This window comes from Erigeron canadensis, chromosome 3, assembly GCF_010389155.1.
Source record: "Erigeron canadensis isolate Cc75 chromosome 3, C_canadensis_v1, whole genome shotgun sequence".
NCBI classification, from domain to species: domain Eukaryota; kingdom Viridiplantae; phylum Streptophyta; class Magnoliopsida; order Asterales; family Asteraceae; genus Erigeron; species Erigeron canadensis.
In genome coordinates this window covers 30,035,052-30,054,698 of record NC_057763.1, presented here as the reverse complement: position 1 = coordinate 30,054,698, position 19,647 = coordinate 30,035,052, and the positions used below count along the sequence as shown (strand labels likewise).

General features: G+C 33.1%; 2 protein-coding genes across 2 annotated transcripts; one reads left to right on the top strand and one right to left on the bottom strand.

The window, feature by feature from the left end:
* Positions 1-1,892: 1,892 nt before the first annotated feature.
* Positions 1,893-7,391, top strand: LOC122593386 (50S ribosomal protein L9-like). Its single transcript, XM_043765785.1, has 6 exons — positions 1,893-2,000; positions 2,200-2,421; positions 2,518-2,652; positions 2,757-2,864; positions 3,357-3,428; positions 6,943-7,391. Exons 2-6 carry the CDS (start codon positions 2,278-2,280, stop codon positions 7,105-7,107), a joined length of 624 nt encoding a protein of 207 aa, XP_043621720.1. The 5' UTR covers positions 1,893-2,000; positions 2,200-2,277; the 3' UTR covers positions 7,108-7,391.
* Positions 7,392-9,503: 2,112 nt separating this feature from the next.
* Positions 9,504-10,426, bottom strand: LOC122593342 (protein RADIALIS-like 1). The gene is made up of 2 exons (XM_043765736.1): positions 10,070-10,426; positions 9,504-9,758 (listed from the first exon to the last, which is right to left on the bottom strand). The coding sequence occupies exon 1, from the start codon at positions 10,326-10,328 to the stop codon at positions 10,077-10,079; it is 252 nt and encodes an 83-aa protein (XP_043621671.1). The 5' UTR covers positions 10,329-10,426; the 3' UTR covers positions 9,504-9,758; positions 10,070-10,076.
* Between the last annotated feature and the right edge of the window lie 9,221 nt (positions 10,427-19,647).

The following is a 19,647-nucleotide window of genomic DNA, read 5'->3' as shown; positions in this document are numbered from 1 at the left end:
CAAGACATTATGCAATATTTTTTTAGTTGTCTCTATTTTTCTGCTCACTATAGCCCAATAACTTGATACTTGATATATTGCTGTTGTTTCACATAATACGTTATGTGCAGAGTTTACGATAATGGAATTCCATTTGTCGTGTACGTTTATGACTGCATTTTGAATTAGTCTATCAAGATGTTTTGCAAGCTTGTACACGAGATACAATGGCATGCTGTTTTTTGTTGTTTTTTGTAACTGGTGCTTCATACTAGAATCAGGTCAAAAATGGTTATAACTATGGTTACTGAATCTATTCTCTGCTCGAATGTTGCAAGGATTGACTTTTGAAATCAACATGTAAAGTTGACCGATAATAACATTTATAAACGTTTATACATAAATCAAGTATGCTGAATGTTGGAGCAGTGACACACTGACACAGGACATATTTCTCTTCTCTATATAGATCTTTTTTCATAATAATATCGTGCTCTAAGTCTTTGATAGTTAACCAGTGCTCGTCCGTTTCACCTTCGCTGCATATGAAATCAACACGAAATGAGGGGGCTTACGTTGGGTTCAAATCAGTTAACAAACATGCTGGGTTCAGCAATCAGTTTACCTTCCAACCCCATTTCTATTTGGTCAATTTATCCAAAAAAATGAAATCTGTTGGTGATTTATGTGTTATTTTTGAAGTATAATATGATCTCTTATACTTATGCATAAGTAATTAGTATGTGCATAGTTAACCTTTTGATTCCAGTCTTTAGACAGGCATATATAGATAGGTTGACACGGCAAAGATATTTATCATATGGACAAGGCTATAGTTTGATATATTTTACACAAATAACTACTTAAGTTTAGGATGTATTTAGCAATTAGCAACACTCCAAATATGAACATCTTCTAGGCCATAGGTGCACATCATGCTGAAATCGTCCACATAATCAGTTTTCCAAAGCATAAACATTAATCGTTAGATTTTGGCTTCATTGGCAATGGTTAATCGGTTTTTTTTTAATACATTTCAAGTGGATTATATGTTAATCATTAGTCCAAATAGATAATTGACATACTGTTAAAGAACTCGAAAAACAAAAAATTAAAGTAGAAATTGCGAGGATCTGAGTTGTAGCTGTTGGAAAGCTTACATTGCTATGCACAGTTTTAACCAATATAAAATGGTAAGATGGTAAATTTACTACAGAACATGTTTGGTAGTTACAAATCACAATATACACGTTTTTATAACAGACAATAAGTCGGTATGAATCAAAATTTTGTGATAACTTTATCACCTCTTGTATTGAATGCATATTTTTTTCGCTATAAAACTTTTTTATTAACAAATCTGTAATTTTAGGTCGAATCGCTAAACTAGCTCAGCTCTTTTATCATATCAATTCTTCTGTCATATAACAAGACGAGGTTGTACGCGAGACGATTGACATTTCACTTTGCCCCACATCCATATCTTTTTCTTTTCTTTTTTATAGATCTCGAAATCAATTCAAAATGTTTGGTTTAGTTAAGTTAAACTCTTTAATTAATTCAACTATGATATGATCAAATCACTATGTTATCCACACAAAATAATGATTAGTTAAAACTATATTTACATATACTTAGATGGGTTGGCCAGGGGTATCTTCTAAATCCACTATGTGGGTCCCGGAGGTGAGTTTTTCCCAAGGTCTCGGGTTCGAGTCTTGGGTTTCTCATCTCAAGGTATTTTCCATGAGGAAGGGGTTGGAGGTCCAGCGATTTGTTGGTTAAAATTGCCTCCAACACGTCTAAATCGAAACTAACTTTACAAAAAAAAATTATTTACGTATACTTGTCCACAATATAGAACAACCAAAACTTATGTGCTCATTTTCACAAAACCAACAAACTTCAATAAACAAACAACGTTAATACGAGGTTTCACCAACACTTTGCCTCGCTACAAACCCACGACGGCTGCCGCCACACCGTATTCTCATCGCCGGCGACCACGTCATCACTTTCCGGTAATCATTTCTCCAATCTCGTACTTATAATTTCATTATTAAAAGTAAAACCCTAAACCCCTATAAAAATTAAGCTTTATTGGTAAAGTAAATAAAAAACATATAAATTTGTTAAATTACTTGTAAAAAACAAATTTATAAAAAATGTGTGAAATGAATTTTTAATTTTATTTTATTTTTTGATATTTTGATGTTGTAGGTGTATTTACATTAAGGGATTAAAGTGATTGATTATATATATAGATATATAGATATAGATATATAGAATCATAAGAAGATGGTTTACTTACAATATGGTAAAAGCATTATTCGGAAAAGTAAGTTATTGAAAGATACAGCCGAATCGCTTGTGTTTCATCATCCGTTGTTTTACGCGGCTCAAGGCGTTCGATATAGAAAGTTGGAAGTCATACTTACAACTGTAAGTTACTAATACCTTGCTTTTCGTATGTTTCTGTATAAACTGTAAGTATATGTTCTACATACGTATGAATTGAAGTGGGTGTTTTAAATGTAGAATATAGATAAGCTCGGGAAAGCAGGTGAAACGGTGAAAGTTGCGCCTGGCCATTTTCGTAACCATCTGATGCCAAAGTTGCTTGCGGTTCCGAATATTGATAAATTTGCTTATCTTATCAGTGAGCAGAGGAAGGTTGTTAGATTTACGTCTTTCTGAGTTTGTATGATTACTTGTCGGAGATTGTGTTGTTGTTTGGTGTATCGTACTGAACTTTTAGAATGTGTATATTTGATCAGATTTATCAACCTAAGGAAGTTGAAGAGGTCAAGGTAGTTCATAAGACCGAGGAAGACACAATGAAAGAATACCGAACAGCTGCTATACGACTTGAAAATGCTAAGCTGGTTTGTTATTCGACTTTCAAGTTTGTATTTTTATTAATGATAAGTTTATGGTTCCCAAAGATTCTGGGTAATATATATTGACCGACTAACTCAATCCAATCTTTTTTTGCTTTCCTTTAAGTTTTTGGTTTTTCTTTTGTGATATAAATAAAACTTCTCTGCGAGTATAGTTGTATAATAGATGTTACTTGGTAGATGTAGCATAAGTAGGAGGTTTGGGAAGTTTAGTCCAACCTGGTTTCTTATGCTGAGTTGATTTGGGTTATGTTTTTAATTCTTTTAGCTAAAGTCAGTTAACTTAAGGTATTAGTTAAAAAGGAAATTGGTTGAATGAAATGGAACTAGTCCAAACTGTTAGTCATTTTTGTCTTGAATATTGCTATAGTTTTTGACATATTGATCATTTATAAACAAAACATTTTTAAGAAAATGGACAAAAGGTGTTTTTCATGACAGTTATGAGTTATCTGATCTGTTTGAGGTCTCTTGTAGGTTTTGAGAAAATATATAAAGATAGATACTGAAATACGTTCACCCGTGGAAAAAGAAGAAATTGTATCTGAGGTATGCTTTAATCTCTAATACGCTTTTTTTCGTTTAGTTTGTAAACATATGCTACTTGATGGCTTCATTTGTTAAGTGATCTATCTGCCTGCAGTTCCTACATCATTGCAAAAACAATTATATCAGTGAGGTGTATGTTTCATATATGTTGTCATTTTGATTTGGCATGAAAAGTGAAAACCTTAGACGTAATAGGCAACAACCATAACGTATGTCTTTAGCATTTCCCTATGTGCTGTTGTTTTCTTTATATGAAGCAAAATAACATTATCAGAGGTGGTTTTGTTGCTGCTAATACATAACTTTCAAATATCTGGAGACATAAGTGGATATTTGGCCAATTGGCCTCATTAATTATGAAAATGAGAAAAAGAAATGAATGATTTGATGGTGTTTTTGAGTCATCATTTGCCAATTCATTGAGCTTATTAGTCTCTTTCGTAATGCACATGCCTCTATCTGATGTAATGAGAATGAAAGAGGTTAGTTGTGTCTAGTTGTTAATTAAGATTTTTAAGACTATCCTTTGCTCGGAGTCCTGGCTGTTGTGTAAATATCAATTATCTTGGTTATTTCTCTTCTTAACTTCTACTTCTTATAGGCATTTGAGTTTGTTAATACTAGTCTGCTTTGTCAAATTCTTAATAGACCCTGACCATGATACGGTACTAGGTAATGTGTCAAACTGGGTTCTGACCCAAACGGGCTAGGTTGGCCTGGCCTACATTCACTTTTTTTTTTTCTTTTCTTAAAGTTTTCAAATGTGAAGTGTAATTTGAAAAATCGTTATTGCAACGACCCTTAGCATACTAATTAATTGGTGACCAAGTTAATATGCCATCTCATCTACTTAGCTATGTGGTTGTGGCAACCTTTTATTATTGGAGGAATGGTAAAGTCAAGTATAAGTTAAAGACATATCCATTTAGCCAATACATGACAATTGACAAGTATAACCTATACTTCGAATCATGAAAATGCTTTGGGCAATTTAGCATAAAAGGGTTTTAAACCCTCATTTTTTCCTTTCGTGCAAATTAGAAGACAAGAGCCAAACATAACCAACCACACTTTCTTCAACCATAGTAGGTATCATTGAGTTATAAGTTATAACGCTCACTATAGCCTTTTATTTGGTTATATAAGTGATATATGGTAAGAAGTTACAGGTTAGGTAATTTATGAAATGTATTGTCGGACGCAGATTTTTGGATAATATGGTCTACTTGACCAAAATTTTGAGAAAACAACTCAGTCTATACGCAACTCTTTTATTAGAAACGAAAAATCAATAATGAGAAGGATGCCTGACATGCCAAGCTACATCCCTATTTAAGGAACAAAATAAGTCTGTCCTATTCTCAAAGTCCAAACTTACTAATTAATAAAGTAAAATAAAATCCCAAAACAATGAAAAAAAATAGTTTCCTAATTAAATTAAATTTGGGCTTCAAGTTTCTGTGCTCCATCAATAAGCTGTTAGCAAGTAACCAAATAACAGTAGATTATTTTCTGCAGGTCATGTGGCAAGTAACTTAGGATGTTCATATGTATTGACATACTAGTGATGCTTTTAAAGCTTATGCATGGAAACAAAGTTTTGTATGCTTTTAAACATCTGGGTAAAGGCATGAAGTTTAAAGTAGTTGAATTCTTTGCCAGATGAGTGGTTGAACTTAATAGTTGACTTTTGTGGATAGTTAAAATTGTTGAGATACACGGTTGAAGCTGTAGCTTCTTGTTGAAAAGTTTGCTGAACATTCTAAACGAGCTTCTGTTGTTATTTGGTAAATGACTGGATCCATTAATACAGAGACTTAACTGAATTAAAGGAACATTAAAAGAAAATACCATAAAATTAATCTTTTAGGTATTTTGTTAGTATATCTATTTTTAAAGTTTTATATGGCTCCGTAAACTGACTTTATGTGAAATATGTTGAAGTTGGGAACATGTTAAAAAGCAATTTGTGAGATTAGTAGTGGTTTAAATGCTTTAGATACTTATGGTTAAATTGCCAGAATTATGAGTTCTCTTGGGAATACAAAATATTAGTCAAAACACATAACGTTTACCTATTATAAGGCTTAGAATTAGCTATTGCCTATCGGTATCTGTAATTTGCATTAAGTAGCAATTACCTTCGGTGTGCATCACTCTTTTTTTTAAAGCTTGCACAAAAGAAGTGGGATGCATGTTTCATGTGTTACATAATTACTTAAAGATTATGTGCGCTCGTCAAGACTCAAGAGCATGTCATGACTTTCAGTGATTAACACGGGTGGAGTTAAGTTAACCCGTTGTTCTAGTTTTTGGGGTTGGACCCATCAACGAATCTCGATTAGATGGTATTAGTTTAAAGTAACACAAGCATTGAGACAATTGCTTGTGGTATCGTATGTACACAAACACATGAATTCACCAAGCCTTGAGGTTTAGCCGTGTACATAGTATAAATATATCAGATAGACTTTCAATGTTAAAGAACATGTTTTAGAGTGTGATGATGGGACCCGGGACACAAGTGTTATACTTTTCTTTGCGTTTTTTTCAAAACATGAGGTGATTATATATTTATATGCCCAATTAATTACTTTGTATGCCAGAAGTACATTATATAATAAGCATGTGGTACTAGTGTACTACACAGCATCACATATATAATGTTGCACGTAGTATTTATATGGTTTACAAACCACATTGCTTTTTGAAAGTCGGATTTTAGAGTTAAGATTTTCTGCTGTAAGATGTCTTGGCTGCTCTATGTAATTGGTTGGGTGTTACAGATCTGACACAATCCTTTTTGAATAAACAATATAGGACTACGTTAACCTGTTTGACATGTTCCATTATTTACCTCATAGTTGTTAAACTCTTACGAGTCACGAGTTGACTCTTACGAGAGTCAATTTGTACCTAAAATGAGTCAACTCGTTAGGGGACTCGTTTTTGTCCAGACTCTTATGAGTCGCTATGTAAACTTGGACCGAGTCACGAGTCGCAAACTTTTAATTATTTTAATTTGATACTATGGTTATATATTATATATTATACTCTATATTATAATTAATTTGCTACAATATTTTGGGTGTTATCTATGTAGTTTTGATCATTTTATTGCAAATTTGTAGATAAATTATAAGTTTATGCCTCAAAAAACTATTAAATAGGTAATATTTTGGTAAATTTATTAAGATAACGAACTTAATATTTTGGTAATACTTCTACAAACGTCACATATATATAATTATACTATATTATGTAGTACTTAAAAATGTTATGACTCTTACAAGTCGACTCACGTTCCGAGTCAGGAGTCAAAAAATCATGTTTTTCGAGTCGGGTCAAAAGTTACGAGTCAACAACTATGATTTACCTACTTTATTGATCTCATATTGAAGAATAACTCCAGTCGTTCTGATATAACGGGTTATCTTGAAAATTTTCATGACCTTGTCTAATTCTTGATCTGTGTATTGTGCCTTAATGCTGATTCTGTTTACTGACATTACAGGTTGCAAGACAGCTTGGTGTGCATATCGAGCCTGATAACCTGCAACTAACAGCTCCTTTGACCACTTTAGGTGAGTTTGAGGTGCCGCTCCGACTGCCCAAGTCTCTTCCTTTACCAGAGGGCAAGGTTAATTGGACCCTCGATGTCAAAATCCGCAAAAAGTGAACAAATCAGGCCCTTTTGCACTTGGTGCCTCATAACATTATTCTAGTAGAAACTCATGCCATGAATACATGCAAATTTCAGTTAGGTTATCCAGGTTCACAAACACTACTTTCCTTATTCTAGAAACATTTTTGTTGAAGATTTGTAGACACCGGGTTAAGCTTCATTTTCCTTGTTTTTGAAATAAACCAAATGCGAAACATTTGGTTTGACATAACACACCATGATCTCTCATCTAGTTGGCTGACTATATGTCTCAATGCTATTCGTTTCATCTCCGAAAATTATCTTTTTGTTCACCCTGGTCTAAATTTTTGTGTTATTGCCATGTTTGTCGACATGCGATGAGATGTGATCGAATATTTTAATCAATATATTTATAGTTTGATATGAAGTTAGAGGTGCATTGGTGAATTAATTATTGTCAGCTGCATATTAGACATGCAACTATGCAAGTATGTAACTCTAGTTTTTTGTTGATAAAACATATTCTCAGATATATAAGATGGTGCGAGTGTATCCATGTATATATTTCCATCTCAAGAATTAACATTCTTCTTGACGAATTTGTTTGACATTATATATTTATTTAATCCTTCCAAAATAATGCAGTACTACTAAAAAAAAAAGATAAATGAGTGAAAATAGTTTGGTCTCATCTACCGTCTAGATACCCAGAACGCATCATGTCTAGTGATTTGTCATTGTCACAATCTTACGTACGGATTACAAGATATAGTTTCTCCTTTTGTTTATGACAAGGTTTAAACTTATGAGTTTATCTTCATCTGTAGCTCATATTTTCATATAATGATGGTACGGGTTGATTTATTATCAATTGGTAATACTGCAGTACTATTTCAAGACACATATTACGCAAGTTAAGTTTGTTCTTGATAGTTAAGTGTTTGGCTGTTTACTAGTACTTGTATGTATTCTGTATGCTTGTTTTGGTTTATATATGGTGTAAAATATAAGACGGTGTTTAGTTACATTTACAAAAAACTAAAAAAGCTAAAATATTAATCATTAGATCAAAAAGTGTGCTCCCACCCTCCCAGTCTTGAAGACCATTTTCTGCTCCCCATTTTTAAAATCATTCTGTTGGCATTGCAACGAAGCTATTCTTTTACATTTTTTAAACAAATGTGAAAATAGTTCCTGAAAATGTAAATAAAATCTTAACATTTACATCAATTGAAAAAAAAAAATGAATCAACATTAATTTTCTTTACTAGACAAAATGTTCACAATGGGAACATGTATAGAAAGTTTTCATAGTTAGAAGTATAGAGACCTATTTACACTCCATCTTTTGTGAAAAATACCTTGAAATGTCAACATGTTATATATACTTGGGAAAAGTGAGTATGAGATTGTTATGCACCTAACTTGGGTGAAAAACCCCTCACATACTAATATTTTAATATTTTAAATAAATACATGGCCCCCCATGATTTTTACCTTTTAAAAAAGGTATGTGAGGGGTTTTTCACCCAACTTGGGTGCTTAACAGCCTCATATTCTCTTCCCCCTATATATTTACACGGTTGCAGTTTTTTCGCTTTTACTCGGTATATGTGAAAATTGTTTTAATTACTTAAATTCCTCACACTTGTTGATTAAAGATTTTGTATGAATTTTTTTAAGTGTGAACAAATTTGGACTACGGGACTCTGTTTTAGGGTGTGTGATCAGTCAAAATGCTCTTTTTATGAATTATTAACAATTCTATGTTTTTTGTTAAGGTTTTTATTTGACTTTGTTGGTGAGTTTGTGTTTAGCTCATAGAGTAGTTTTTAATGACCCGAATTAAACTTTCCAGTCTTTATTTATGTATGGTGAATGCAATTATGAATTATTATTATTGATCAGTTTAATAGGAATTACTTCAATTCCACTTCAAATTCTGTCTTTTTGGATGATTTTGGGGGTTTGGCAAGACCATCACGGATACAAATTCTAAGAATCAACGTGTTTTTCTAGGTTTATATGCTGCATGCCTGCATCTGTTTTTCTAGAGGTTTCCATATAATATTTCTAGAGCTCATAACACATCTTAGTAACCAATATTTCATAATTGGTTTGAATTACATTGTCTAACAAAATAAAAACTATCACTCAAAAACCACAGAAGTTACATGAGTAGGAGACAGGATCACCACCAATAAAAGGTCAATCTGTATTAAAAAAGATTTCTTTTTGTTTATTAGAATGCATGTGTATAGAATGAATATGGATAAAAACAAGTCAATATATCAAATTATCTATGTTGTTTTGAGGAAGTTATTTCACGTAAGTTCATTATAATTAAGTTGACGAGGAAGTTAAGTTGACGTGGAATAACTTCCTCAGCTCACTCGTATCAGGAAAATTACTAATGAACACGTTGAAAGGATCACAAAGCACATTTTGTTTTTTGATTTCATTTCACATAAAATGTGCATTTTAGCCAAGAAGAACAAAAGAGATTTGCCAACTTACAGAAGTGAAATTACATAGAGCAGGAATCAATTTTATATGATTCCCTAACATACTAGTTACATTGATCGATGAAATTGCTTCGAAGAAAATGGTCTTGGGATCTTCGTTATTGCTACTTAATTATGCATGCCCTGCTTTTTCAATCTTGCAGCAGAGGGTTACTTATCCTGCAAGGTTCAATGAAATGTAGCATAAGCATTAAAACTTCCATAAAAGAATATAATATATATCATGCATGCATTGCTGCATTGTATCTATATAGTTATGATACACAAGGGAATCATCTTATGGATTCAAATCAAGTTTGTTAATAAGCCTAAAAGTGCAAAACTACAAGATTGTTTATATATGATATATAAATATATTTTTGTTATTCTTTGCATGGTGAGAGACATGAAAGTATATATAGTGATTATTAAGGCTCATATATATATATATATATATATATTATAGGATTATGATGATGACATTGACATACCTTAATACTATGCTCCTCCTTTGGCGGATCTATAATTGGGGAAAGGAACGCGACCGCTTTCAATGCTGTTAACATCCTGCACAAGGAGTTCAAAATGCCTCTCCACTTCCTCGGCCGTTTTCCCAGGAACGGCCTTGGCAACATTGTGCCATCGGTCAGGGGTATCCTTATCGAACACCGCAAGGGCCCTTTCAAAGGCCTTGTTTTGCTTGGCAGTCCATGATCCCGAACCACGTGAAGACATTGAGCTAGATGCCATACAAACACTTAATAAAAAACGTTATATAAAAAAAAAAGTTTGTTTATTTTGCGAAGAGCTAGATAGAACTCACTCTAGCTTGTAAGTGTGTATATGCTTATAAGTGCTGATATGTGAAAATAGGTGGCAATGTGTGTCTTATATAGGCTCCAAGAATAGTGGGGTAAGGTGGAGGTCCTGCTAGCTTGCTAGTTGGCTTGTAAAAAAGCTGGCCCGAAATGAGAAGAATTCCGATGATTCGTCTCCTTAAGCACCACAAAATAAGGACAAAACTATACATATCTCAAACATATATGGTGGAAGAATCAGAATCTCCAAGAACCATTAGCTACTACCAAGTCTTCCTACTTACAAGTAATCTATCTTCATATCTTGATCATATGCCTTATCGAATACAACTACACGTAAACGAAATCCCACGTCGATAACTTCATATATAATTGATCTTACCATAAGAAAACCATAAATATTAACATATCTTTATTTTGATATATAAGTACATTACTGATTATTAATTTGTGATCAATAGCTAATTTTCCGTTAGCTAGGTTTGGTTACGATTAATCATTTTTATCTATGTGATAATTTGTTCACTTCAGTCCACCGGTCCATCCATTCGTTAGATTAGGCAAGTTCAATAATTCAGTAACTTAGACAATAAGCATATCCAGCTGGAAGAACCAACAAACAATTCTGTATCTACAAGTGTATAATTCAAAATATTACTTTAGAAAACTATATAGTATCTTGTTTTAGTTCATTTTTCCAAGTTCAAACTTCCATATCTAAAGAAAGTGCTTCTAGAAATACTTGCACATTATGAATCAAGAGTTGAACATTGATTTGGCTTTTAAGAATTCAGTGTTGCAAAAGAGGTCACCAGATCTCAAGTGACCAAACAAAAGCTTTCACGAGGGTGTCAAGAATCAAAGTTTACCGGTTCTAGAGTTCACGAGATAAGAACAAACTTTTTGTATAAAGTTGTGCAGGGAAACTATAGCTAGCTATGTATGTAGGAGGGAGGGTTATCTTGATGATGTACTTTGTCCTGAACAAAATTACAAATTTGTAAGTAGCTGACTAGTCAGCTAGGCTAGGCTAGGCTATGGTTGTCCGGAAGACTCTGATTTTTTTATGCCCATATGCTACGATTACAGCCCAACATGTGTTACCTACTACTATATATATACTCTCTCTTCAAATATTCACAATTAAGGGTATTCGAAGATTAAGTGATTAGCAACATCCAATGACGTCTTTCACCGATTATGCATGGGTCTCAATATCATCTATAGTGGTGTATGAGAAAGTTGAAATGTTGAATTGTACATTTGTACCGTGTGATTTTTCCAGATTGTGGGTTAATGGGATAAGTATCTTGGAATGTAACAAACTTTGGACAGATGTTTATAGTGTGAAATAACTAAGTTGTGTTCATTGTATGTAATAACTTTCAAATCTTGTCTATTGTATGTATTAATCTGGTATATGTATCAACCATATAAGCTGTCATTTGTAAGTTTTTTATTGGCCGAATACATACAATAGACAGGTGTTGCATTATTTAATTCTTTAATTTATTCGTTTTTATTTATTTATATAGTTAGATAGATTGGAAACTAGAATCGTATATGGGAAACCTTAAAACCACCATACCCAAAAAATGGTGGGGACTGAACTGGCCGGCAAGTTGAAGGGTTGCAACATAGAAACCAAAGTCATCATTTTTCAGAGGTAACTTCATGCTAGTATATATAGGCAGTTCTAAACAATAGTGTATGTGGTAAAAATCATATATATACAGTATTGTGTGCGGTAAAATTCATATATACAGTAGTTTTTATTTAGAATGACCAACAAAGTCCAGCTACTATGGGTAACCCATTGAGCTAGGTCCCAATCAGAGTTTGAATTCCAGACTTCATGAGTAAAACCTGAATGACTTACCACTCTATCTGTCGGCCATCATGATTGGCTCTTTTATTTGAGTTAATTAACCACAAATTTCTTATGTACATATATAGTAAATTAGTAACACTAATATATATCATCTATATATAAATGCAATAAACTAATCTTTTTTATCATATGTATTCCTATTATTCGACAAATCTCTTTCTCATTATGCATGATAACAACATATATAAATTAAGTTCATTTGTGGATTCACGTGACATGAAGTTTCCAAAGTAAATATATATAGATAGTAGATGCATCATCTAGCTGATTGCTAGTCAGTCAATTATTTGGTTATAATTGGATAAGTTTTTGAGTTTATAAAATTGTGAGAGTGAGCTATTAATAATACATAGACTTGTAACTTTCATGGTGAGCGAAGCATATATTGCTTTAAGAGTAAACAAGATATCTCTTTTTCTTTTACACAGTCTAATTGATTCTTGGCCCATTCTTCTGCTGATGAGGGGTCCATTATTGTAACATTTTCGATCAAGTACGGTAGAATATATAACATTTTGCTGGTTTTAGTCTGCCTACTAAGTTTTTACATTCCATGTAATTAATATGAAAAAATGATAGCCAGTACCAGCTAGTTGCGTGATGCTGAATTGCTGAAGCCATCTTTATAAACTATAAGACACCCTCAACTTTTTTAAAATATACACAAACAGTCTCTCGTTATAAAAGAAAGAGAAATTATCACAAATGGTCCCTATAGTTTGTCATATTCGCATTTTGCCCCCTATATATGCTTTTTTTTCGTTGCAAATGGTCCCTGAGTTTTTCATTTTCGTTGTCAGCGGTCCCTGACACTAACTTCTGTTAGTTTTGACCGTTTAAACCCTTCACGTGTGAACCACGTGAGGGTATAATCGTCTTTTTGCTAACCACAGGAACCATATGTGATAAAAACCTTTTTAGTTATACATATATGAAAAGAAATCATACATACATAATCATACATACATATACATGAACTATATTTCTATATGCCAAGTGTCAACAACTCCTTTATCGCCACACGCATTATTCTCCATTCCTAAAGATAATTTTCTAGATCTTTTCAAGAATCTCATTTTTCACCAACTCCAAACATATACATATCAGGATACATATATAAATCACTATACATATATAGGGAAAAAAAATCCATCAATCTATACATAAATATCATCTGTTCCACACACATACACATATATATATTACCGGCGAGATGAGGTCCAAAAATTTTTCTTCTCTTACTCCAATTTTTCATCTAACAAAAATCTGATCGATGGAATTTTTTGAATGGGTTCGGGTTTAAAATCTGATGGTGGGTTTGGGTGTTGGATAGGTTTGGGTTCCTGTTAAATGTAGGCTCGGCGGTGTACCAAAGGTGGGATGGTGGTGGCGCGGTGGTTGTGTGGTGGTGGTCGGCCGTACGTTTTAATTTGTGTTATATTTTCATCTTTATATTGTAACAAAATTCTAGTTCTAAATTATGTTATTGTTTGATATCAACCATTGTTTATAGAACCATTATTTACAGTAAAGTTGAGATCTTTATTTGTTAAAGTGTGTATTTGAATTTAGGATTTCTAGATTGTTTGGGGTTTTTTTGTGCTTAGTTTTGTAGATATGAAAATTTGTTGAAAACCAAAATTTTATTATCTTTCAAAATTATTGACTGAGTATGTGTATATTTGTTTTTTATCAAATGTGTTGTTTTATGTTTATGGTGTTGCAGCTCAACATATCACAGGAGAACATGTATTATTATTGGAATCAAGCATTGTTTTTCTTTATATTTAGTGTATATCATAATATTTATTTGTTTGATTTATTTATGAGATATAAGATAGATATTGTAACAACCGTCCCACAAATGTTCTATTTAAGTTCTTAAAAACGTACATATGCCACTGGATCGGCCAGACAGTTTAATTTATATGAGTTCTAGACGTACTTTAGATGTTCATTATGAGCTTATATGAACTTCAAATTGATCTAAATATTAATATTGTACGACGAGTTCGTGTTTACGCTCAATAATATAATATGTTCGGTTCGTAAATGTTAAAAGTTCATAAAAGAGCTCAGCTCAAATTAATTGCAAAATGGTCCTTGTAGTTGTGAAATTTCATTTTTATGGTAAGGTATAAAAAGAAAGTGTAAAACCCTAAAAGTTTACTATTCATCACCTCCTACCTCTCTTCACTCACAACCACACCTTAAAACACACACTAAATTCATCTCCAGATTTTGGTTGGTTTGGGTGAAATCATTGATATCATTAGCTTCCTTGTAATCATCAAAACGTGTTTCTGCAATCGGTTTTGAGGTAACAACAACAAATCTTATGTTTTGATGAAACTAAAAATAAACCTTTTAGACTTGTGTTCTTGATGATTTGGTCGATGATTGATGTCAAAAACGTGTTAAAGATTAATGGGTTTATGTTTAAATGTGTCTAGTAACTGTTTTGTGATCAAATTTGGGTCGTAACATGCCTTAATCTTCAAAACTCGTGATTTTGTTAAGTTCAGTCTTATGTCCGTATGCCTGCAACATCAAACGAAATTATCTTGTTCAAAACGAAATTAGCTTTACGAATTTAACAAAAAACTTCGTTCAGTTCAGTCAAACGAACTTAAGGTCTACATTCGTTCAGTTCAGTCAAACGAACTTAAGGTCTACATTCGTTCAGTTCAGTCAAACGAACTTAAGGTCTACATTCGTTCAGTTCAGTCAAACGAACTTAAGGTCTACATTCGTTCAGTTCAGCCAAACGAATTTAAGGTCTAAATTCGTTCAGTTCAGTCAAACGAACTTAAGGCTCACTTTCGTTCAGTTCATGTACGTAAAGTTCAGTTAAAACTATTTTGAGTCAAAACGTTCAAAGGACCAAATCATCCGTTCATCAAGGTCATTTGTGATTTGAATAATCACTTAGACTAATATATGTACTTCTATATGGTTATTACGTGCATAGGAGTCCGGCAAGGCGTAATTGGATCTCGATAGATATACTTATCTATCTTTATACTCGTTCACTGTACTAGTTCTCTATATTGTACCAGATCACTGTGAGTTCACTTATTCCCCCTTCGTACATTTTTAAAGTTCTTTATCGGGGACTGAAAAGCATGAAAACTATTTTGTACTTATATATATATACAGACTTATATATATATTTTCTTGACTGTACTATGTACTATCTTGAGACAGACAGACTATTTATGTACAGACTATTTTCAGACGGACTATGTACTGACAGACTATTTATGTTATGATACTTATTTTCTAAATGTGTGTTCTAGATCTTGAATGGGCAGGATCTTGAATACATTCTTGTATGTACTTATTGTCTATGTATGAGACCTAAGACTTACTGCTATCAATTCATCTCCCACCTGTTCTGGGTATGGACCGTAGGTATTATGGACAGCGCTGTTAGGGTAGGCCCATCCTCATTCTCCTCAGGACAGGAGGATGCATATTACCTAGACTTATTGATCACCTGTTCTGATCACATGCTCTGGTCACCGGTTCTGACCTAGTTCGTACTTATATACTTTCTGATTACATGAGTTCCCTGAATTTTCATAGCTCGTTATGGCCAAGCGGATTAGCAGTAATAATAGACATACATATTAAGTACATTACGGACTCTAATCTACTGTTATTACAGCAAGGTACTTTCGACAGGCATACAGACTTTTGACTAGACTTTTATACATATCAGACTTATGTATATTTATAAAGTACTTTATGTGAATCTCACCAACTACTTTTGTAGTTGACCTTTGAACTTACATGCTTTTCAGGCTAGGTACTAGGTCTTTAGCATAAGAGTCTTCCGTTCTAAGCTCATCCTTTTGGTGACGGTTCGTGCATACAAGTCCTGGAGCTACGAAGGCCTTATTGCTATTCCAGTTCAAGTACTGTCCTATGAGACAATTGTTCTGTCCCATGAATTTGACTATTCTGATTCAGTTAAATTCTGTAATAACATTTGTACTTCTGATCTAGACTTAATTATGATTTGTAATGACTTTGTTCTCTTGATCTTTGATTAATCTTAATGGCTGTGTTGAACTTGTACTGAGTGCATTTGTACTTGTCTGTGCATCCCGTATATTCCGCTTTAGCGGGGTGTTACAGATATTGTGGAAAGAATTGGTACAAAAAGTTGAAGAAGATGATTAGAATGGATTGACTGAAATGGACGATTATACCCTTACTAACAGGCTAAAACTAACGGAAGTTAGTGTCAGGGACTGCTGGTTACGAAAATGAAAAACTAATGGACCGTTTGCAACGGAAAAAAAAAACATAGGGGCAAAATGCGAATATGACAAACCACATGAACCATTTTCTCTAAAAGAAATTTGAGAGCAACACCTGCTTAGGTAGTTGCAGTATAGATTTAAACCTAAGTCGCCCACCGGTGATAAAACTCCGTGACCATAAACAGGTTTATAGGATTTAAACTTGAAATTTTAGGTTTTATCACTTATACCACTTTTGTGTGTTATGTTTTTTCTTAAAAAAAAAATTAATTGGGTATTAATTAGGACATATTGTGAGGTATAGTACGTGGAATATAATATTTAAAGGTGAAAGGTTAAAGGAAATAGAGAAAACGATGTAACTTGGCATAAAAGTGTATAAGTGAAGAGGGTTAACGGTTACTAGTGGTGTAATTACTAATTAAGGGCTTGGTGAAGAGGATAGGCGAAGTGAAAAAAGGTATAGTTGAATGGCAGGGAGAGACGGTGAAGAAGTGAAGGTGATTGTGTTCACCTAGCTAGATGAAAGAGGTCAAGTCGGATTGGTTTACTTTATATTATTTATTTTATTTTCATTGGGTATATTGGGTATTATAGGGTATAGTAGGGTATTAAATTTTGTAAATTTGAAGGGAGAAAAGAGAAAGTAATGGTGGTGAAAAAGTGATGCTAACATGGCATAAAAGTGTATATGAAAAAAGTGAATGGTTAATAATGACGTTATATTAGTCGATACTTGGGTCGGTTTATGATTGTGCGAGTTGTGTGCCGACCCGGACCCCTCCCAATTTCCTCCATCAACTTGGATGGTACATGGGAATATTATCTTTCTTAGTCAGTTACATGTTTACTTACCCAATATTCTGGATCATGTTTGACTCAATTAGTACTCATATATCACATTAATCAATTAGTGAAGCACTAGATACGTACGAGTAACTTGCTTGAATAACTAGAGTTTGCAGAAATCAGATACCTCTTTTTTCTCTTGAAAATAAAATTTACACAGGTATCGCAATACCTTAGTAATCTAGACCAAAATTGTCTCATATGAGAGTATGTGACTTGAGCTCACGACTTTTATTGATGGACCACAGTCAATACCGTTAATTTAGCCAAATACCCTTTGTTAACCAAAGAACTTTTTAATTCTAAATTCTAGGAATGTAATGAATGGAACCATATTCAGTGGCAGAATGTATATCTACTTTGAATGATCATAAAGTTGATTACCTTTCATGCTTTTGAGGTTCATTGTCCAACATTTCCAATGACACATAAAACAAGTGGCATAAATAACCAAAGATTTTTGCACATTTTATATGGTCAAGAGTAGCCCGGTTACATTTGCAACGTAGCCCTTAGTTACTTTGGTATCGGAAAAACAAGTGGCTCTGATACAAAAAACAAATGGCATATATATAGTTGATGAATCTTTCTATAAATATCTTGAAAACATTGCTATTTTGAAGTTGTATAGAAATAGAAATAATATTTTTAGCCATAAAAGATGAAATTGAACTATATGGATACATGAATGGGCTTCATATAGCTTTTTGGGTTTTGCTAAACGAATCCCTAAGGGTTTTCGTTAAGGTGCTTTAATTAGCTGTACACTTATCATAAAATTCAGGGGTAGACTTTTAATATGGAAATGTACAATCTTTTTATGCACGTTAAGTGAAGCCCTAAAGGCTTTGTTTAGCATCTAGTTGTAATTGTGGAAGAAGATCACTACAGAGCAAAACTAAAGAACCTACTTTGTTTAGTCATTACTTTTATGGTTATTTTCTACAATTTAATTGGATTGATATCTTATTACATTCATATCCACATTTGAGGAGCAATATCTTTTTGATTTGTAACTTGCATTTCTTCAACAATAATGTACATATTCATCTTTTGCCTATGTACGTGGGTGTGTTTGTTCTTAAAATATACAGTAATAAAACGTAAAATCATATTTCCATTCGTAATGATTCACGATGTGGATGTTTGCCTTTCTGAATGAAAGTTTATAATAGCCTCAAAACATCTCTATTGTTGTGATCCTCAAAGGTCGTGGAACATCTCGAAAGAAATAGGTTGGGGTCCTAATATACAAGTTGCATCCTTCGAATATGTTAATGGGGCTGTGGTGATCAAGACACAAAGATAGGTAATGAATAGGAATTCATACATTATATATACTTAAAGCGAGATGCATTCATATATAGATATGTAGGAATATCTATCACTGCTTGAGGCTAATTTGTATTGCCCACATATACTTAAAGGGAGATACATTATACTTAATCAGATGCCTCAGCTTGTGCCTAAATATCATTTCACAAGAAGGAGAAAATAGGTAGAATTAATTACATGTGCAGAAATTAATGTTCATCAAGTAGGTAGGAATTGGGTTTTTAGCTATCAACAATCTATTGTAGAGGTGGCAATTGGACACATTTACTTGTGTATGCATCGATTGGCTTTGTGCATTGTGCTCAATAGGTTAGCTAAAAGAGTAACATGTCAACCGGGCCAAATTAAATAGTTTAGCCAAAAGATAAATGGGTCATATGGATTGAAAATTACCCAAAGTGTATTATTCATGCTTGTAGACTCATAATCTTATTACTATATAAATGGCACTAGTACCAACATATAGTCCGTTTTCATAATCACAATTAGCGTATTAGTTATTTATAAGAATGGAAGAAAAAAAAAATTGTGCGTCAACCCAACTTGACTCTCACAGTAAAAACAACTGGTTTCAACTTGACTCGTTTTGACTCATTGCCCAACCCGGCCACCACTTTGACATCTACTATAACAATTGGGAAATCTATCCCCCAGTTCCAAAGTAACAAATACTCGTAAGTTTATAAGAATCTGTGACTTTATTACTACCGGTCCTCCAGAGAATAAAATCTGCCATTGAATACGGTCATTGGACAGAAAGTGAATAAACGCCATAATCTGGGAAAACATTACATGCTTGCATTGTTAAAATGATCTTAAGATTGATTCTACCTCAAGTTAATTAAGCAACACTTGAAGCCACCTCACTATTTTCTGCACATCCAGACCTTATACAAAAATGATAG

Bases quoted from the DNA above. Each gene is read 5' to 3' on its own strand.
- LOC122593342 (XM_043765736.1), bottom strand. From the start codon at position 10,328: ATGGCATCTAGCTCAATGTCTTCACGTGGTTCGGGATCATGGACTGCC.
- LOC122593386 (XM_043765785.1), top strand. From the start codon at position 2,278: ATGGTTTACTTACAATATGGTAAAAGCATTATTCGGAAAAGTAAGTTA. The intron at 2,865-3,356 runs GTTTGTTATTCG...GGTCTCTTGTAG, and splicing joins GACTTGAAAATGCTAAGCTG to GTTTTGAGAAAATATATAAA. The intron at 3,429-6,942 runs GTATGCTTTAAT...CTGACATTACAG, and splicing joins AAGAAGAAATTGTATCTGAG to GTTGCAAGACAGCTTGGTGT.